Consider the following 20,936-nt stretch of genomic DNA (forward strand, 5'->3'; position numbering starts at 1 on the left):
CTGCATCGGGGGTAGCTAGAGCCCGCCGTGATGATGGGTGCCAAGAGCCCTCGCCAGCCCTGGCAATCCAGCGAACCAGCCAGCGACGTCCCTGCTCAATGGGGGGAATCAAGCTGAAGCAGCCTTGCAGGGGGTAACTGGGGTTGGTGTGACACTGGACGTTGGACTGACTTTACATGGGTACAGCTGCTGCTTGCTCATTATGATTCTATCTACCACTTTATGCACTTCATGATAGTCATGCACACATGGGTGTCCCCTTCTACTTAGACCTGTTCCTCAAACACCTTTGCTTTTTGTGCGGCCAATTTGCTTTTTCGTGCACGTGCAGCTTCCTGATCAGCCACAGGCTTTCCATTCTTTCCATCGTCTCCCTTTGGACGCTTCCGCGAGCCAGACTGAGGGCCTTTTGTGCTAGCTGCTTTTCGCTTACGCTTCTGCCCTTGTTGGGTATCGTTTTCCAAAGATTCTGTTTCCTGTGTCGCTGCAATTATATCATCATGCTCGGTCCACAGGTCGTCCGCCAACCATATTGGCACTGCAAACGAAGATTGGCCTTTTATGTGTATTCCTCTTACATTCCTCCAACCTTTGACAACATGCTTTTCAATCAGTTTGGACACAATGGTTGAGATATTTTCTGACAACTGCTCGGGCTTGAATGAGGACAGGCCAGCACGAACAGCAACGAGTGTACCAGGTCGCAGGCTGACAGGTACCGCATTGACCGCTTTTTCAATTTCTCTAGCAAGCGCTGATGGTGAGATAGGAGCAGCAGCACCGTCTTCCTTTGACTTTTTGGGCTTAGTTGTCTTGTCCCTCCTTGGGTCTGCGATTATGATTGGGATGGGCCGTTTGGAGGTTGCTTTGTAGAAGACTTTGCCTAGAATTGCTGGTAGTCGAGTGACGATGCGATCGTCGGCGAGAAAGAGGTCGTGTTCAGAGAGCAGTTCCCGTAGTTGTTCGAATGTCTTATACCTCGCTTTGAGCTTGGTGATTCCGATAATTCGAGTGATGCGGGACTTGAGATGTTCGGGAAATGCAGGATCTGCCACCACGTTTTTCACTGCTCTCTGGGGATCGGTGGTGATGAGACATATCCGAAGGTCTGGAGATGTGTTGAGCGGATGCGGGACGGTAATTTTGCTAGGCTTCAGACGGTGTTTATCCACGATATGTTGTTTTGTGGTGAGGGTGAGCCAAATCGTCGCTGTCGTTTCGTCAGGCCCATCCTCTTCTGAATCCGAGCTGCTGGCAGCAAGGAGACTCTTTTTCGACGAGGCCTGCTGTAAGCGCTTGGTTTCTGCTTGAATATGCTGCAACAAGGCACGGGAAGCTTTGAGGGTCTAGAGGGGAATGCGTTAGCAAAACCGCTTCCGTACATGCGACCAGTGCATAAATACCTGGTCGGGATCGAGCTGGTAGGGAGTTTGTTGGGGCTGCTTGGAGGCGACGGTGGTCGTGACCTTCGCTACAGTAGCCATCGTACAAGTGGCGTTGTGTCAATATGTGTGTTGAATGAGAGTAGAAGTCTTTGAGTTGCGACAATGTACTCTCATTTCAACAGGCGTGTCGAGAAAAAAAGTTTCTTGAAAGCCCTTGATCCACTAGCTTTGCTCCTGGCAAGTCGCAGTGTGGGGAAAAATTCGAATCTCGCTCGGCTGACCTTCTTCGATCTGCATGCACTTTGAGCTAATATCGAAAGACGTGGTGCAGTCTGACAAGAAAATGGATGCCCGCAGCTGGTTCACTCTGACTTGTTTACTCCGAGTACTGGTTAATGAAGGTCATTTTTATTCTGTCCTTACCTCCACTAGCATCTCAATCCTCTATTGACTCTACTTAACTGTATCTAAATTAGAGGATATATCGTAGTTGTTGAGGTATTACACCAACATTCTAAAGTGGAATCTTTATTTTTTCGTCTGACTTTTCCATTTATTTCCGAATCTAGCTTACCGACTCTAATATTAATCAATCATGATGCGTCGCCAACTTTCTCCCCTTGGTCATCCCGGCACAACCGATGAGCCGGACGGGGATGGGCAATGCAGAAAAGAAAGATTCGTTGGGATCTCTCACGTAGCTGTGGTGGTCTTCTTCAGCAATGGTTACAGAGGTCTACAGTATCCTACATCGACGACAGACGGTTGATGCAGTATCACTATGAGCGGTAGAAGTCCTCTCACATCGCACGGACATGTAGTAGAGGCCGCATAGGTACATTTACATGCAGGTCGGTGTACGATGAGGGCAAACATGCAATGTAACTCTAGCGTAGAAAGTAGCCAACGACTTATCTGCCAGAATATGTAAGGCCATTTTCGCACACTTACTTTCCTTCCCACCTCAATAATACAATTGACTTGCAAGCTCCACAGTCTCGAGACGGTGGTATTGGGCCGACGGTGAGCAAATCTCTCGAGGATCGGTGCCAGACGCGCTCCTCGTGCGTGTCATGAGCAGTTAGTGGCGTCTGAAAAATGCTGGCGCGCCAGAACGTCGACTCGGGCCACTCCACATCTACCATTCGGGTGTCGTTTCTCCAATCCACATCGCGTGAGTTGCCCTCGATCCATCCATTCCAGCACCTCCAGCACCACCAGCACCTTTGCAAATGTCCAACCTCTCTTGACCTTTGACCTCTTGCGTGGCCAGCTGCATTCTTGACTTGGTGTTCTTCTTCCTTGCTCTCGATTACCCTTCAGCTGAACCTCTCATGAGCAGATACATCCCGCTGAACCCCGTACCTCTGCCGAGGACGCGTTTTTGAGCTGGTCAATCTACCCCCGGCGACCGCGCCTCCCCAGTAGCTGGACTACGTGACGCCTGAAGACCATGGCTCCCTCGACCACTTTCGCAGAGACGGTCATGTCACCCTCTCCAGGCCCCAAGAGATCAGCAACCTCACTACTTCCTGCCTTCGAACCGCTATCTTCGTCACCAGCCTTACCGAGACCCCTCAAGCGAAACCGAGATGCACTCGACGAGAGCACGACCTACCCTACACCCGTCCCTACTTCTTCCACCGCTATTTTATCTTCCTCGCCAGTACATGTAGCCAAATCCCGGCCCAGCCTCCACAGGACTTCTTCTACCCTTGCTGAACGTACTCCTCTCGGTGCCGTACCCTCAATCCAATTACAAGCCGACGGCAAGGTAACGCGTATGGGAAGATCCAGCGCTTCTTGCGACTATCAATTCTCAGCAAATCGTCTCATATCCAGGGTTCACGTGGAGGCTTGCTACAAAGCTGCGGGTTCGCGTCTGGAGCGTGATCGTGTGGAAATCACGTGTACTGGTTGGAATGGTATTAAGATACACTGCAAGGGACAGGTGTACGAGGTTAAGAAGGGAGAGACATTTTCGTCCGATATTAGGGACTCGGAAATCATGATTGACGTTCATGACAGTCGCGTCGTGGTGGATTGGCCTCCGAAACCTCACCTCGGCGCCTTCTCGTCTGAAGACGAGGAGGATGCTTCTCCTGCGAAGCGCAAGCGCGCCATGTTGCGCCATTCAACACCGCCCAGCCCAAGTCCAATGCAAGTTCGACGACGACTTTCTTCTCCCATATCCCCGTCTCCTGCCGTACAGGCCGTAATGCCTTCTTCACCGCCACTCCCTCCAGCTACCGTCGAAATATATGAAGACCCTGAATCGACCAACGAAAGCAGTGGAACGGTGACCGGGACTGAAGTGTCACAGTCAACACAGGCACTGTCGCAGAACTGTGGACTCGCGGGAAACACTCAGAACAGTGCTTCGTTGTCTGCTGAAGAATTTTCCGACAACGACGAAGAGAATGATCCCATCATTCATTCTTTTGGACCCTTTGGTGCAAACCTACTGCCACGTATGGCATCAGTCTCCGCTGGAGATTCGCACCACTCAAGTGATTCTGCAACGAGTACACGATCTTCCCACACAGAACCCCTTCCTCCCAGCGAAGCTTTGAGCTCATCGAAAAAGAAAGATCCGGAATTTGACGCGCAAGGCCACATTATTAATCAGCTCGCGTTTTCGAGATTGTCCTCGACCCCGTTGTCCACCATTTTAAGCCACCTTCCCCGCGAGGCTGGTGTTTTGTCCCTCCATGAAATCAGAAAGCTCATCCGTGAAACAGCGTGTATTGGCGAGGTTGCAAGAGAAGGCAAAGACGCCGCGGGTAAACCGCTGGAAAGCGAATTTTATTACATCCCAGATGAAGATGAAGATGAGAAGAGAAAGGAAGCTGTGGTCAATGATTTGCGAAAGCCGGGCTTACGAGCTTGTCGCAAACAGCACAAGGTAATCTCTCCCAATCCACGACCTACCGGCAGAACAGGACTGACGTGCTATAGCAATATTTCTGGCGGAAGCCCAAATAGTCGATGCCTCTAGACATTGTTCATGCAAAGTCGTCAGACGATGATGAAGGCCCGGAATGGCTTTGTGAGCGCGCTGCCGGTCTACCGAGTATGATTTCTTTCTTATTGTGTCGTTTTTGGTTGCATGTCTGTGCAACCGTGTCTCTGTACACGACAGGCTGTCGTCCCTTGTCTAGCGTTCAGCGTCATGCATAGCGAAAGGAGATCAGACATCATCAGCGTCTTTCATCTCTGATCGGAAAACTGGGTTTTGTTGTCAATCATACCACTGTGCAGGACAAAGCCATAATCAGCTCTGATGGATGAAACTAAATGAGCACGTAGGAGGGCAAATAGGGTCGTGCCGATGCAATGCAGAATGTATCTTAAAAACATGTTTCCTTTTCGATCTTGTTGCTGTGCCTGCCTGCGCTTAGACTCGGCTTCGGAGAAAGTCTCCCGACATCGGAATGCCAAATGCTTCCATTCGGGAGAAACTCGCGTAAACCCTAGAGATCCCGAGGTCGAAGCTTTGAGCGGCGCAGGTCATTCGAAGACGTCAATCCCTGAATTGAAGACTGCGTCGAAGAATTCCATCAACACCACATTACTTGGTCTTCCAGCGTCAACTCAAGCTCTCCTTGATTCTGCTCCTCCAGCCGGAGAGACGCACTCTATAGACATGCTATCGACAGCTGGACAATCCGCCTTGCGGGCAGTCCGCGCCCGCTCCCCTTCCCACACCCTTCTAAACCAGTTCCAATCGTCATCCCTCGCACGACTACTCTCCACACTTGCCATTCTCGAGCAACGCGACGGCAAACTCAACAGCGGCTCATTAGGAGCAATCACAGCTGGGGCAAAGCTCGGAGGTTCTGTACATGGCTTTGTGGCCGGAAAATCAGCCAAGGCCGTAGCACAAGAAGCGTCCAAAATCAAAGGCCTGGAGAAGGTCATCGCGGTGGAGAATGAGGCATATGACAGAGGGCTGCCCGAGAACTGGGCACCACTGCTGGTGGAGAATATCAAGAAGGGCGGTTATACGCATGTGATCGCAGCGCATTCCGCGTTTGGTAAGAGTCTGCTCCCTCGGGTGGCGGCGTTGTTGGACGTGCAGCAGATTTCGGACGTGATGGGAATTGAGGGAGAAGACAGTGAGTTTTACAACACCGAAAGGAAGGCACATTATGCTGATACGGCACAGCGTTTGTCCGACCTATTTACGCGGGCAACGCGATCCTCACCGTCCAGAGCAGCGACCCTACCAAACTACTAACAGTGCGCCAAACATCTTTTGCTCCTGCCGAAACCGAAGGCGGCTCCGCCAGCGTCGAAGAGGGCGCAGACACCAAGGTTGAATCGTCCACGGAATGGATTTCTGAAAACCTTACAAAATCGGATCGTCCTGAACTCGCTTCGGCCGAAAAGGTTGTCTCAGGTGGCCGGGGTTTGAAATCCAAAGAAGAATTTGACCGATTGATGCCTCCTCTGGCAGATGCGTTGGGCGCGGCCATCGGGGCTTCGAGAGCTGCGGTGGACAGTGGGTTTGCAGACAACAGTTTGCAGGTGGGCCAAACCGGCAAGAATGTCGCACCTCAACTCTATTTGGCCGTGGGAATCTCGGGCGCCATCCAACATCTTGCGGGCATGAAGGATAGCAAAGTCATTGCATGTATCAACAAGGACCCGGATGCGCCTATCTTTCAAGTGGCGGACGTGGGATTGGTCGGGGATCTGTTCGAGAGAGTCCCTGAGTTGACGGAGAAACTAAAGTCCCAATGATAGACAAGTGTTGGTATATTCGAGGCGAGGAGTCCATGACGGAATCCTTCCTACTGCTATTGGTTTGGAGGCTAGCGTACATATGTGGCGGTGGGATATACTGTGCAGGTACCACAGTACAAGTACAAGTAAAAAGCAGTCCAGCTGGGTGCCAGCATATTATTGCCCTCTTGGCTTTCCCCTGGTTTACAATATGCATAAAATCTCTCACACACCAAAATCCCTGGAGCCAAGATTTAAGGCTCGAGACAATCTAACGACATTGAGAGACAATCAGACGAGCGGCAGTGCACAACACCTGAAAGGCCAAAAAAGTTTTATGCATCTGAGCTTCTGGTGTCATTAGAAGCACGAAGTTATCAGGTGACATTGAGTGACTTTTGGTGGGTGGTATTAAATCGAGTGGTCTGACAGCTTTAGTAATGCAGGTATTACCAGACACACCGGAAACACGCACGCGGGCCATGCACCCCAAGGTTAGAATTCGGGGAAAACCACCAACTCCGTCCTTGTCACAAGTCCTGTGCAGCGATATTTTTTTCGCGGTTTTGTTTTCGCTCTCGGTGGAGCCGAATTGGATTGTTCTAGGTAATACCCTACATAGCGACCTGACACACGGTTTCATAGAGACGGGGAGATATTCATCCCTAGAACACAAAGAGTGAGGAAAAGGGGAGTACGGCGACCGGAGCAGCCCGCAATCACTCCCGACCTTGTTGGGGTGGCTTGCACTTAGTTGACATGAGAAACTCGGTAGAGCGCATGACTCGTGCGTCACTCGTACCCCGGACTAGCTTTGCAGCCAATGGGAAGTGATAGACAAAGCTTTGAAGCCAGATCTCATTATGTAATCACCATTAGTGTCAGGCCAGCACCCACCAGCACCCAGCCAGGACTCCAGGGAGCCGAGGACCCTACGAGGCTGCGTTGGACCCTTTCGTTGTTGGAGTGCTTGCAAAATCAGCTCACCTCGTGCATGTGATCAAGCTGCTCGTCAACTCACCCTCCGGGCGGAAGGGCGAATGCGCGGTAGCGATGTATCACCTACTTTTATTCTATGTCCAGAATTGATTGATTCTTGCTGCCTGGAACCCCGCGCCACCCTTGTGTCGGTACTGGTACCGACATAATCTTGATCACAAAACTCAGCATAACGCCAGTTGCCGAAGGACAACAAGCCGCGAGGTCAATGACAAGGTCATCCAGACCTCAGTGCTGAATGCGTGACACTCTCTACTTGTACATCTGGGCTATTGTGTTGTACCTGCACTCAAGATCTGCAGAGACTTCGAGATTCGAGATTCCCGAGCGTGCATGTCCCCAGCCAGCCAGATACCAAGAGAGCCCAACATGCGGGCGAGTATCGGAGGTCAACCCTTTTTTTGGCACGCGAAAAACACTAAAGTTACCCGTTGCAGGGGGACAGGAAATTCGGAGACTTCGCTTATTTAGAGGGACACCAAGAATGAAAAAGAGGCAGAAAAAATTGGGTGGTCTTGTTGCATTTTTCGTCCTTGGGAGAAGGGAGAAGAAGCCCATCAATCAGATGCCAGCGCGGAATACGTCCGGTCACCGTTGGAATGCACGTTAGGTGGAATGGGACGGAGCCTGGCGTACGAGAAAGAATTTTCCTCTCCCCGTTCAGGTATGGCACTTCAGATTGAACAATCCCATTCCGTTCATCCGCCCATGATTCAGATCCTCCAGCCTGGTCATCCTGGTCGTTCTGGTCGAATTGTTCAACTCGTGGGAGGGACCCACACCGGACTTGTAGGACCGGGTTAAGTTCAGGGTCCCCAGCGAGTCTTTACACGGCATTACGAGGGTCGCTTTTAGGTTTTCGGCTCCTCCCCACCACCGTTTTCCTCGGTCGGGAACAGGCTGGCAAACTCGTTGGAGTAAGTAACCAAAGGGCAAAGGGCCACGGTGTCGACATTCATACTGTTGGAGGTGCAGGTTCAGAAGAGGACAGACTATCCTGGGGAATTCCCAGTTGATGGCAAAACCAACATTGGTCAGAACCCGATAATTGGAAGGAAACGTTGGGCCGCGGGACTAGTTTGGTGGGACGAGATCCACGAACCTACTTGTACAAGTACGAGGCGATGCAGCCGCATCCTGAACTAGGTGTACTTGTATACCAAGTAATTGTATTGTGCTGCTGTCCAACACATATCGACAGACTGCGCATCGCAAGTCACAATCCCCGCGGCCCCGAGAAAAATTGCACTTCGTTGGGCAATCCCGCATTTCTAACACAGTTTGAAGCTTCAGGAAGCATCTCGGCTCCGTATTGAGTGATATTTTGGTTGTGTCTTTCGTCCACGCGCTCCCTCCCTAAGCTCCCTCCGGTCCTTCTCGCTTCCGATCAAAGGGTCTAGGCTCTCTGTGATGACGAACACAAGTGATCTGAAGAGGCGCAGTGTCGAGGAACAATTCCCGTCGTGGTTCTAGGTGGTGGTATCGCAAACCGCAAGGTTGTCGGTGCCAAGGAATCGGCATGTGTCGCTTCGCACAACGCCTGCAATGTGGGATGCCCCCAGGCTCAGCACAGCGCTGCAGATACTGCACTTCCAGAGCCGTGCAGGACGGGATACAGTCTTGTGACCATTCTAGGAGGTTCGATAGAATAATGACTCGCAATATGTCTGGGACAAAACAAGGTACTGTACTTGGGTCGAGGGGGCTGAGGGGAGTAAACCGGAACGTGATGTTGTGCCATTTTATTCTAGAGAGGCGGCATGTCCCGTACCCACAGCACGAGATTCTGTAGCCGGGCCATTGCCCCATGCAGCCTAGTCACTTGCCACCATCCATACCAATGGTGTCCATTTCATACAAGTAAGAGGCGCAAGGCTTGCCTGGGAGGGCAGAGAGAGAATAAAAAAAGGGAGCGAAATGTTTAAGAGTCGGACATCCCACACAAAGTCCTATCGAGGCCATGACGGAGCATGGATCGTTTTCAGGACATCACACGCAAACCAGATCTATCGAGAGAGGACATTGACGAAGTCCTTCGACAGCGCCGTGACAACAGGACCCCCCGGGCCTGCTATCCCTGCCACCAACGCAAAGTCAAGTGCAACTACGTGAAGCCTTGTCAAACCTGCATTGATCGAGGCTATCCCGAGATTTGCATCTACGACGCCCCGCGGTCAAAGTCGTTTGCCGAGACCGCATCGTCTTCGGGCGCCGCCAGCACCACCCCCGCAGCTTCAGACGAGCCTGTGCTGGCACAGAAAGTCACCTTGTTCGAGCAGACACTATGGAAAGTCAAAGACGAAATCGACAGGGTCTTGGGCGTATGGGGCCCGAGACCAGAGTCGTCGATGGTCGGCCAGCAATCGCGCCAGAGTCCCAGCAGAGAAGGGACATGGTCGACACCTCAGGTACCAGGGCCGAGCACGCGGGGTACTGGCCAGCCTGTGCACTTGGGACCGCATCCAGTGCTGCGGCCGACTGCGGTGTCGACCAGTGCTGACCCTGCGCGGTGGGCACAAGATCCCTCAAACCAAGAGATTCTATCCATCTTCGCCTTGGAGAATCAATCCATCACCTATCCTTTCTCTGCGTTGTGGGGGCTACACAACGAGCCCGCATCGAGGTTTCAAAGCCTGTGCGAGTTGCTTCCCAGCGACGTCGAGTGCCGCAGCCTCTTCGCCTGCTACACCGAGACTGCTCACGCCGTTTTCCCAGCCATTCCTGACCTCGACCAATTTCAGAACGACCTCAGCGAATTCCTTGCACGGCGGTCAACCGCCCAAAAAGCACCCCTCTCAGAGGCGGACCCGGAGCCACATTCGGGGATTGGCGGTAGAGACCTCCATTGGCTTGGGCTGCTTTTTGCATGTTTGGCCTCTGGCTGCCAGTACTCGACTCTTCCGTGTGAGGAACGTCGGTGGAAATCGCGAGTATACGGTGCTTGACTCCTGAGTCCCCTTTCCGCGCCTTGACTCGCTCCTGTTACTGACTGAATTTCTAGTCTGCTGCGCCTACGAGTGCTTGCGATCCACCAATTACCTCGGATACCCCACCCTATTTGACGTTCAAAACATGCTGGTCATTGCCGATGTCATGGCCAACAGCCTCGATGCCGGTGTGGCGTGGTGCTTTGAAGGTGAGATGTACACTTTTTGAGGAGAAAAATACTGACAGGCGCAAAAGGGCTGACGATCCGGCTGGCACAAAGCCTTGGACTGCACCTTGAGGTGCCTCCATCCACGGCAGAAAGCCTGCAGTGGCTCCGAAAGGAGCTCTGGTGCGTAAAAACACAACATCTTGCGTCGAATCTACGTTAACTTGGGAGCCAGGTGGCGCATCGTATGGCAAGAAAGCTCACTTGCCTTGGCTTTCGACAGACCTTCGACCCTCCCGATCCAAAGAACGCCCCTCAACACCGGATCCAGCGAGTTATCCTACATTGACTGCATGAAAAAAATCTGCCAAATTGGCATTGAAATTGTCCGCGAGCGTTCGAACAGAGCAGCCGGGCAGTTCAGTTCTGAAGATATATCTCGACACCAGGATATCCTCAACGAAATGGCACAGGAGGCTGCACCGTACCTCAAGGATGTGACGCTTTGCCACACGACCAAAGCTCGGCTCGAATACTGGAGCTTGTACCTACACCGGTCCTACGTCAATGCTGAGCTCTACAGGACCCTTCTAAGCGACCGCAGCCCCAGCCCCGACGATATGGATGCCTACGTGCGATGCCTGAGTGGCACAGTTACCGGCTTCCTTCACCTGCAGGTCACCGCTCCCGCAGTCAAGCAATCCTCAATATTCGTGCAGAGAGCGCTGAGCTCTGCTCTGATGTTGTGCACCATGGACGACCTTACGAGGACGAGGCCAGCCCAGTATCTGGTCCACAATTTTATCACGGTCATGGAGAGCCCGTGCACACACTGCGCCGAGGCACACCTGCCTACACCTTTCTCCAAATCCATTGCGAAACTACAGGACATGGCGGCGATGCGGTGGCCTTCGAATCCTCCGAGCTTTTCGAGTGGTCGGACGCCGCCAGGGACGACCACGAGTCACGAATTGATGAACTGAAAAGAACGACACGGACTGTCGGTAATAAACAGATTACGATTATCTAGCTTTGTCATATTGACCATTTTTGGTTGACAGCCCAACAGGCCTGATTTGCTCGAGGTCTTTTGCATCCCCCAGGACGTGGAAGGGTCACACCACCCGGGGAAATTCTACGGGGTACTGAACTTAAAGGAAAGGCATGCCCAGGAATGACGGCGGCTCACAAAGGCCACAGAACCGGAAAAGGTTTGCGAACACCGCTGGCCCGGAAAAGACATGCGGTTGCACTCTTTGAGAGTACTTGTGCGACAGCGAAGCGACTGGAATTTATAGAGGGGTTCTGTGGCACACGGTCCCAGAGTTTGCTATACTATATAATATCATCTCCCTCTACTGACTCACCTCACTTCCGTTCCATAACATCAATCTTCTTTCCTCAATTTTCCTTCCCCCTTTACGGACACAGTGGCTGGAATTGGCTGGTTTGAATTTGGCCTGGATCACAACAGACACTGCGCGGTACTAGCTGAACACTTCTCTATCAGTCACTAACACGAGCCACTGTTATGTCTTTACTGCGGTAACGTCCGGCCATGACGATCGTCGAGGTACAGAGATCCTGCCACTCAAAAGGGGCCGCTCCCGAACATACCCAGACTGTTATGAAGGCTGCCTTTGTGGGCTGATGCCATTACCTCGCTCGCCCCATGCACAAGGGGTTTTGCGCTTCTCTACCGAGCACACTCCGTGAGACATGCGATCGCATTTCCCTCGACACCGGCATCAAGGTCCTCGAGTTTTTGATGATGGAGATTAATTCTGGGTCGTCTGGGTCGTCCCATTGCGACTTCTGGGAAAGAATCTCATTGGCCCCGTCAAACAGGGCTACAGCCTCACAGACCCTGGACCGCCGAAGCCGCCGAAGCCACCGAGCAAATCCGAGCTGGCCGCTGCTGGCCTAGCTCGACTAGGAAATGTTTCCAAGCCAGTCAGTGGAGCTAATGCATCACTGGTGGAATCAGTGGAATCGGCCAGCCATGCCGAACCCGAACCCAGGGCCACCAGGGCGACCTGGGCCACTACTCGCAACTACTTGGACGACGAATCCTCCACTATTAGCCATGCACATGTGCACGCCCTCTTCCCCCAGTTTGATCGTCCGATCGTTCGATCTTCCCTTGGGCCAGCCGCCTGGAAATTTGCCATGGAATCGGCACTCACCACCCAGAAGGCGACAATGGACTACCTAGGGGGTGGATTGTCGTCGGTAGAGTTTCTTGTGCGAAGCTCGGCTCTTGCGTCTGGCCAGCCCTGACCTTCTGGAAACGGAGGGGGGGCGTTTCCTTATTACCTTCTTATTAGGTACTTGAACTGTGCAACGGAACCACCCCTCGCCGGCCAAGCTTGCAAACTGACGCAAGCGGAGCTGTTGTGAAGATCTCAGGGAAATGTATTATATCAACTCTGTGTGATAACGGAGCTTCTCTCTTTCTGAGCCTTTTCCCTTCCTATCTTAACCCCCCTGAGGGACAAAAAACAATATACTCATTCGGATCATCGAGTCTGTTTACCCAAGAACTTGTCCCCGAGGACGTCGTGTCTTAGGGGGGAAAAACATCATTCGCGGTTTTTACCTGTATGGACTATATGCCAATGTCTGCCCACTCTCTTGTGGACTTTGGCGTCAGCAATGGGGTGGGTGTATCATTGAACCCTTCGGGGTATCCCCTTTGATAGCGCTGTCTGAATATTGACCATTGGAATTTTCTTGTCGCAGCCTTTAAATGACATTGACTTTTCGATCTTTCAGCCGTTCATACGGAACGAGTATCTTAAAGAGCAACCGGGCTTCGTACCGTCAGATCAGCAACAACAACAACAGCAGCACCTACACAATGTCATATTCCCCGGTCAACCACTCGGTACCGGCGCCGGTCCTCCCGCGCAGTTCCCTCTGTCGCCGCCCATATCGTTTGTCGACTACGAGACGCTCCAATCCACGACCCCGGACGACTGCTACCACTCGAGCACGGGTAATTTCGAGCCTCAGGTTTCGGAGGAGGACGACTCACCCCAAAGCCGCCAGGAGCAGCTAGAGGGTTCGAAGGTCAACGCGGTCGTCGCCGCACCACCACCCGTCAACTGGTCGAATGTCGTTCCTTGGGTCTCGACCAAGCCGCCCTCGTCGCGCGGACGCCCACGGGGTGGGAAACGAAGAGCCGCCGCGGCGCGAAATGGAGAGGCTATAGCGGTCCCAACGACGGGGAAACCACCGGGCGCCAAACGAGGGAGGAAACCCCGAGCGGCGAGACAGCAAGCGACCAGGGCTCCGACGGAGGAGGACGACAAGGCCGCGCTCAAGGAAGCCAAGGCGGCGCACTCGGTTGTGGAGCGGCGGTACCGCGACAACCTCAACGGGAAGATGAGCCAGCTGTACTACGTGCTGCGGGAGGTGAACTCGCCGGGCCCGCACTCGCGGTTGTCGAGCACAAGCGGCGGTAGCGGCACCAGCGAAATCACGACACCCCTCCCTGCGTTCCAACGGCCGAGTCGAGTCCGCAAATCCGAGATCCTCAACAGCGCCATCGACTACATCCACCAGTCCGAGGTGGAGATGCGGCACATGGCCGACGAGATCAAGCACCTGCAGGACAAGGAGCGGACGATCCGGAACCTGGTCAAGTGCGAGGAGTGGTCTGTGCTGAGGGCACTTTTAAGTGCATGATTTTTGCTTGGGGTTGGGTCGGAGGTGACTGGGTCAATGAATGCATTTACGCGTGTGCATGGATTATCTGCACATACGTTTTTGCTCGTGCGAGTGTAAGGGGAACGAGGTGAAGCGAGGTTAACGGGCACGAACGATTGGTAGGGGAGAGAGGTGGTCTATCAACACCACTGGGGGATATTCTGGCGACCAGGAGAAATCCTGCACTCGCACAGAGACTATGCAGTGTCGAGCCAGTGTCAAAGACCTGGGTCGAGAGGAAGAAGCCAACAATCGATCAACAATAAACAACAAACTATCTTCAACAAACGCGAGAAGCAAGAAATATGTCGTGAGAAGTAGTCATCTCAGCCTCGAGAGCTGATTGGGAGGGACATGGGAAACGGGTCGTCGACAGATGAAATTACCGGGCGTAGTCACCTGTCTGTCCCGACTACAGCCAGCCCTAGGGAGGAGTTCGTGCGGTTATTTTTGGGACGAGGATTGGGGATTTTCATGTATAAAGAGGAACTTGTCGTTTGGTCATGATGCTTTTTATTAACGGGTGACAAGTCGACGGCTCCACCGTAGGGGAACAGAAGGGAGGTCAAGGTCAATATAGAATATTTATCAGTTTATCATCTTGGTTGTCTGTTTGTTTTCTCTTCTTTGGTGATCTCATGTCACGTCGCAGGTCCAGTAGGTCCAGCATGTCCCAGTAATCTCGGTGTACAGTTAGTTCTACACTCTGCACTCGACAGAAGCGAACCAGCATGAAGAGAAGTAATTATCCCGTAGAGGGGAGAAGATGTGGAAAAGGACCCGTGACTCGTATCCCGTATCCAATATGGCCAATCGCTTGCTGCGTGACCACGGATCACGTATCACGTATTGCGCACCTATCGCTCATCTCTTCTGAGTAAAAAGTCAGTGTAGTGGATGATGGAGCGAGTACCCGTTATCTACCCCCCAAAGGACCAAGTGTTGTATCTACCTATCTATCTATCAACCAACCTCTGGTACATTCCCATCGATTACATTGCATTTATATGACAACAGCACTGGTGACACTGGGCAATTCTTATTAGACGTCGGCACACATTGCGATCGGCCGATCTAGGGAGCCATTTGTTACCCTTTTTTTTCGCTTCTTAAAACCACTTGTACTTGACTACGTGATTATCTAGGGCACTAAGGAGTCGGTGGGCACGAGGGAGGGCTGGGAGGGTAGGCGACACCGACGATCTCACCGAACCCAAGACCCGCACCAGCAGGGTACCGGTGGGAGGATCGGCGAGGGACTCAACCGCTCTCTGATCATCAGGAGTAAAAACGGCAAGGGAGGATTTGGGGGAGAAGAAACGAGCGAGCGAGTGAGGTATTGATGTCGATGTCGAAAATGACGAGTCCTTTGGTAGCGCCGTAGGTGTTTGGATACATTAGGTGCTGTACATACTTGTAGGTAGTTATTTGATAGGTACTAGGTAAGAGGTAAGTATAGCTGTATGGATACCAGCACAAGTAATACATAGCCGTGGTAGGTTACCCTTTTTTGGATCGTGGACAATGCACAAATGCCCACTGCCAAATGCATAAAGACTATCCAAAATACCTGATGTTAGTGCCAGGTGGGTATGCATTGCATCATCGCCTAGTATATGCACAATTGCCTACCAGTGCCTACCCTGCCTACTTAGCTTGCTAGGTACCGATCATTAGTGTCTCTCGTCCATTAACCGCTTCAGGAAGGATCTGGTCCGCAACTCAATGGCTCGGACTAACTCAGACTTGTACCTCGCACAAGTAGTCGATAACTGATAGAGGATGGGTACAAGTACAAGTAAACCAGCCCGGGTAGTTCACCCGCGAACACTCACTAACGCAGTCTCCCAGTAGGTAACCCGATGGCCTTGTCATCTACAAGCATCTACTCCGTAGAACTAACTCGCTCTCGCTACTTACTTACGTAGCACAACGGAGCTTTTAACGGAGTAAGGAAAAAAGGGTAACAAAAGAATATGGTCAAAAAAAATCGTGGTCATGACGCCAATTTCATTTGGACTATCTCCTTCAAAGCATCGCAGTCGCCTTCGCACCGCACCATGCGCTGCAGGACCGCCAGTTGATTCTGTAACCGCACAATCTCATCCGACATGTGCCTCATCTCTAGCTCCGACTCGTTGATGTACTGCAGGGCATTGCTCAAAATGTCCGATTTCCGCGGTTGCGGTGGTTCCCGTTGCTGTGACTGTGACTGCGACTGTGACTCCCGCCACTGTGGTGATGATTCGCTGTCGTCACTGTTGTTGGCGCTGCTGGCGCTGCTGGACATGCGGCTCGTCCCCTCCAGCGTGCGGTGCAGCTGCCACATCTTTGCGTTGAGGTTGTTCCGGTATTTGCGCTCAATGGCCGAGTGCGTCTGCTTGGCCAGCGTCCGCTCGAGATCATCGCTGTCACTCGAAGTGGTCCTCTTGAGCTTGGAGACTCGCTGCGAGTGCGGCTGTCTTCTTGATGCCGTGTTTGTGCGCTTCTCCCGGCTCCCTGCCCGCCGGGCCGTCGAATTCTGTGATGCCGCAGTCGTCACAGCGCAATCTTCAACTTCGGAAGAAGCCGAGGACTCAGAAAGAGCCAGCTCGAAATCGGAGAGCTGGTAATCTCTGGTAGAATCGCTCTTTACCACCTCATCCTCGCCAGCATACACTGGGAGGTTGTTGGGGCTGTGGGACCGCATTGGGTCTGACACATACGGGAGAAATGATGTGTTTGCAGTGGTGAATGACTGGGTTGGAGTCTTCTGATACATGAGGCTTGCATCGACAGTATTCCAGGGATATTGAGATTGGTTATAGTATTGCCGTGACTGGCCAAAGTTTGTAGTATTGGACTGGTCGTACGAGGCTAGAGGGTTTGACGCGCACCCAAAGAGACCGTCCATGTCGGCGTTGGTTAGGGTAAAGTTGTACCAGTCGTCCATGTCCATCGTGGAGTCTTGTTGAGGGATGATGGTATCCATTGCTAAGGACTTGTAAGATTGAGAAGGGCTGGTAATAGCGGTAATGATTCAAAGTGTAGAGTTGGATCGATGTTGGTGTTGGTGTTGGAGCTGGAGATCCATTGTGGCAAGGAGGGCACGGACAGCGTCATATATAATTGAGGCTTTGTAGCCATCTTGGGACGATCTCGAGCGAGCGTGCCTTCGTGCTTGACTTCGGAGATGATGCAAACAGATTCGGTTGAGAGGATTGAAACTCGGAGATGACGAAAATCAGAAATCTACTGCCACCAAAGTGTAGACACGTGTAGATCGTGTAGGTCAGAGTGAGACCAGTCGAGACCTCGCGGATCACGGAGGACAAGCGGAGCGCAGCGCTGCAATACCAGAGAGTCGGCAGTATTGAACAGAGAGATGCGCACTCAATGCAACGACGGAGTATCTACGGGTACAAGAATGCCCCTGATTATTAGGCTTATCGTCTACCTACGAGTAGCGAGCGAGATCTCGGGGCACGTTCTTGGGCGTTTATGTCCTAGGGGGGCCTAGTACAAAGTTCACGGGCACTTTGGGTATCTTGGGTCTCTTCCCAAGGGACACGGGGTTCTCCCTAGCTTATAAGGATCCCTAAGATAGGTACGCAGCCAGGCCCAGACTCGCTCCGACCATTGTGCGCCGCATGTCCGAGCAACACCTGAGCACCTGAGCCAAGCCTTATGGCCGTGCCTGGCCATCTCCACTCTCAAGTACTTGTTCGCTACGCATCGCTGTTCCACAACCAATCCGAGTCCACGATAACCTGCTCCTCTCTCGCCCGGGCCTCGTCGGTCATCAACACACCACCTCTCCGAAATACATCCGAGCCTGTCCGAGTTAATCACCTCCGAGTTGAGTCCCTGAACAACGTGTTATGCTTCAAAAAGGGGCTTGTTCCCAGCGAACCTGGTATTACTACAAAGCTACGAGAAAAATCAAAAGGGAAAAGAGAGCGGACAAGGAGACACGGAAAACTCAACTTCTATCCCAAACGCAGCCGAAATGCCACGCATTTTACACGCCACAAGGCTACACACTCAGATCTCCCCAAAATACTTCCGGATACCGAAACAAAAGGTCAGAGGAACGCAATCCTCAAACCGGAGATATACCCTGCGATCCCCATAGGATCTTCTCCATCAACTCATACGGCGAGTCCTCAGACCGCCCGCCGTCGTCCCCAGATGCTTCATTCGAGGGATGCCCATAATACATCAGAGTGTCCGAGCTTGTGCTTCGCTCCCACGCTGGTATGGTATCGCCGCTCGCACTGTACTCGGTCCCAACCTCGGAGCCGTGGTGGGCATTGAGACGAGCCAGCGCCCGCACAGCTCGGGCAATGGGAGCAGAGTGCTCATTGGGATCCAGCGACGAGTTGATGCTCGACATGACCACAATCAGCTTGTCAAGCAATGTCCGCACCCGGGGCTTACTATGAGGCTGTTTCAGAATCCCAAGCAGCAGCGCCGAGCTCAGAGACCGATGCACCGCTGCCCATGATTGTGTGGCAAACCGAGTCACGTTGGACAATCCCAGAAATGCATCCACCGTGTTGGCCATATTCTCCAAGCATGTGGCCCGGAAGTTGCCTAGTTCCGACGAGGTCTGCCTGCGTTTCAACGCGGACCGATACAGCTCCGATAAGATATATGACCGATGAAGATAGAGGTTCCAATGCTCTAGTTGGTCCCTCATTGACTGGCACGCCGTCGCGTCTTTAAGGTGGTGAAGCGCATGGTCCATCATTCTCGACAAATCCTCCTGATGACGGTTGATCCGTATCAGTTCTTGCCGGGGGTCCGTGTGTTTACTCCTCTCCCGCACAATTTCGAGCCCTGTCTCGCACAAGATCTTCATACAGTCGGTATATGATAACCACGTGTTGTCGACGGGCTGTACGGATTTGTGATGCGAGATGGTAGGAGTCGATGACGCTCGGTCGAATGTAATCGAGATGAGACTGTCCTGCCAAACGATCCGCCACCTATGAGTGTTGTCAGTGAGAACGCTCAGTGAGAACGCTCGGATGGCGCCAATTGAAAAGTCGCAGTGACTTACCAAAGCTCCTCCCGGACCGACCTCTCAGCCTCGCTGCTAGTCCGGTAGGTCTTTTGATGGAGACCAAGGCTCTGTCCGATCCGGATAGTCAGCCCTTTCGGGGCGGTCAGCAGAATAATCTCCACTCGAATATCAGCGCTTACCGAGCAAGCACCAGGCGATGCCAGAATTCATGTTATTGGAAATGACGTTCCCCAGCACCAGCAACGTCTGGATATCCAGCAACTTGGAGTTGGACAAGTAATTGATTATGCGGAGACATTCATATGCACAGCACACTACACCACGGTAAGCTCTTGGTTTCACCGCCAACGGACTGCTTCTCACCATAGACCTGACTGGTCAGTTGGCGTTCTTTATGCGGCAATGACGAACACTGGTAACCGGAAGCGAGAATGGCGAACAGTAACCCCACCCAGTGGAGGGTTTTCCCGTATATGTTGTCATTCGAAAGAGCCTCGTAAGGAGCATCCCTGCTCGCGGCAGCCTTGTTGATGAGGAAGTGGGTGAGTTCGCCCTCAAACTGTTTAATGTCCACTACTCCAGGGAAAAGAACATGAGCCGTGTCGCGGTATTGTGCAAAGTATTGCAGGCAATCGGCGTCGGTTGGCAACAGCCTGCACATTGCCTGCAGTCTGGCATAAGATCCGTGGGGTAAACCCCATAGGTCCACGAAAGGGTAGGTGGCACTCTCGTTATCTAGACCAAACAGAGGTAGGATGCTTTTGCCGAGTACATCCTGGGCATCATACTCGTTGGGGTCACTCTTGAGCGAAAATACCATGGCCGGGACCGAATTGCCGCCCAGGTGGACGGTCTCACCCGTGACTTCATTGCTGGTGTGGATGGCAAAGTTGTCCTGGTCGACACCTTCACTGCTCGAGTCTCCTCCCGTTCTCTCGACCTTGGGCCTGCCCACCAGCGTCGAGGGAGACCCATCCCTTCCCGGCAGATCTTTCAGCTCGGTACGCAGCTCTTGAATGGCCTGTTCGATCGTCTGCAATCTCTCACTGATCCTGTTCCACCCCATGGGCTGTCCTTCGATCGGAGTGCTGGGTGGGATTTCCTGGCCGGCAATTGTTATCGTCGTGGTGGTGTTCGCATCGATATTCGCGCGCTTGGACAAGGGCTCATAGAGGCAGAGCTCAGGGTGGTTACGGTCGATGCATTTTTGACAGGGGTGTTGATAGTTGCAACCCACTTTCCTCTGGCGACAGGGATGGCAGGCCTTTTGCCCGCGGGCCTTGCGCTTGCGACGTAGACGTTCATTGATCTCTTCCTGAGTCAACGCTTCCACCTTTGGTTGTGCCTCGTCCCCTGGGGTGGTTATCTGGTAGTGGCCCCGGCTCGAATCCATTGCAAACGAGCACTTTCGGAGGACGTGCGCGGTGGGCGCTATCCGAAAACTACCGCAAGAAGAAGCTGGGCGGAGGGGAGGGGGGGCCACTACCCAGCTCTTCGTGGGTGGCCCTCGCGAACTTGGGGCTTGGGGACCTCTGGAGAAGGAGGGAGAGGAGCAAGATTAAGAGTGATTGTTTGGCATATGGTCCTGCCCCAAAAAAGGCCGAGGTGAGCGACGGAGCGACAAAACTGGACAAGAGATTGGGAGAAAAATCGGGGATCGGCTGATATTGAAGGAAGAGAGAGCCGCAATAGGCTCCGTGGGCCGTGGCTTCCTTGTGTGAGTGTGTTGTGCTTGGCTGGCAGTTGGGAGGAGGGAAATGCGATCCCGCACCTGTGCCCTGTACTGAGTAAGTAACAGGATCGGGAAGGTGAGGCGGGCACAAGTTTAGCCCAAGTACATGGACTCAGTTTTTTTTTTTCGGCGGGTTCGGCGGCCTCGGGGACCAGATCGTAGGCTGTACATACGGAGTAGTAGTGGGCTGTTCTAAGGCTGTCCCTCGTGGGTTTGGCCCCATGTCGAAATCTACTTTCCTTACTCGTAACTGCCCAAAGTCGCTAAAACCGGAGCCAT

At 52.8% G+C, this 20,936-nt stretch overlaps 6 protein-coding genes across 6 annotated transcripts; 3 read left to right on the top strand and 3 right to left on the bottom strand.

Annotated features, from left to right (window-relative positions):
• Positions 1-266: 266 nt before the first annotated feature.
• AYO21_09860 (hypothetical protein) lies at positions 267-1,484 on the bottom strand (the record flags this gene model as incomplete). Its single annotated transcript, XM_022659789.1, has 2 exons — positions 267-1,346; positions 1,404-1,484. The coding sequence occupies 2 exons, from the start codon at positions 1,482-1,484 to the stop codon at positions 267-269; spliced, it is 1,161 nt and encodes a 386-aa protein (XP_022507885.1).
• A 1,354-nt stretch (positions 1,485-2,838) lies between these two features.
• Positions 2,839-6,131, top strand: AYO21_09861 (hypothetical protein; the record flags this gene model as incomplete). The annotated part of the gene is made up of 4 exons (XM_022659790.1): positions 2,839-4,290; positions 4,371-4,434; positions 4,787-5,503; positions 5,554-6,131. The coding sequence occupies 4 exons, from the start codon at positions 2,839-2,841 to the stop codon at positions 6,129-6,131; spliced, it is 2,811 nt and encodes a 936-aa protein (XP_022507886.1).
• Positions 6,132-9,082: 2,951 nt separating this feature from the next.
• Positions 9,083-11,189, top strand: AYO21_09862 (hypothetical protein; the record flags this gene model as incomplete). Its single annotated transcript, XM_022659791.1, has 4 exons — positions 9,083-10,016; positions 10,114-10,248; positions 10,296-10,389; positions 10,442-11,189. 4 exons carry the CDS (start codon positions 9,083-9,085, stop codon positions 11,187-11,189), a joined length of 1,911 nt encoding a protein of 636 aa, XP_022507887.1.
• Positions 11,190-12,824: 1,635 nt separating this feature from the next.
• Positions 12,825-13,896, top strand: AYO21_09863 (hypothetical protein; the record flags this gene model as incomplete). Its single annotated transcript, XM_022659792.1, has 2 exons — positions 12,825-12,866; positions 12,982-13,896. 2 exons carry the CDS (start codon positions 12,825-12,827, stop codon positions 13,894-13,896), a joined length of 957 nt encoding a protein of 318 aa, XP_022507888.1.
• Positions 13,897-15,913: 2,017 nt separating this feature from the next.
• Positions 15,914-16,888, bottom strand: AYO21_09864 (hypothetical protein; the record flags this gene model as incomplete). The annotated part of the gene is made up of 1 exon (XM_022659793.1): positions 15,914-16,888. One exon carries the CDS (start codon positions 16,886-16,888, stop codon positions 15,914-15,916), a length of 975 nt encoding a protein of 324 aa, XP_022507889.1.
• Positions 16,889-17,998: 1,110 nt separating this feature from the next.
• Positions 17,999-20,318, bottom strand: AYO21_09865 (hypothetical protein; the record flags this gene model as incomplete). The annotated part of the gene is made up of 4 exons (XM_022659794.1): positions 17,999-18,887; positions 18,962-19,055; positions 19,105-19,239; positions 19,289-20,318. The coding sequence occupies 4 exons, from the start codon at positions 20,316-20,318 to the stop codon at positions 17,999-18,001; spliced, it is 2,148 nt and encodes a 715-aa protein (XP_022507890.1).
• Between the last annotated feature and the right edge of the window lie 618 nt (positions 20,319-20,936).

The sequence above is a fragment of the Fonsecaea monophora genome, assembly GCF_001642475.1.
Source record: "Fonsecaea monophora strain CBS 269.37 chromosome Unknown Scaff104, whole genome shotgun sequence".
Taxonomy (NCBI): domain Eukaryota; kingdom Fungi; phylum Ascomycota; class Eurotiomycetes; order Chaetothyriales; family Herpotrichiellaceae; genus Fonsecaea; species Fonsecaea monophora.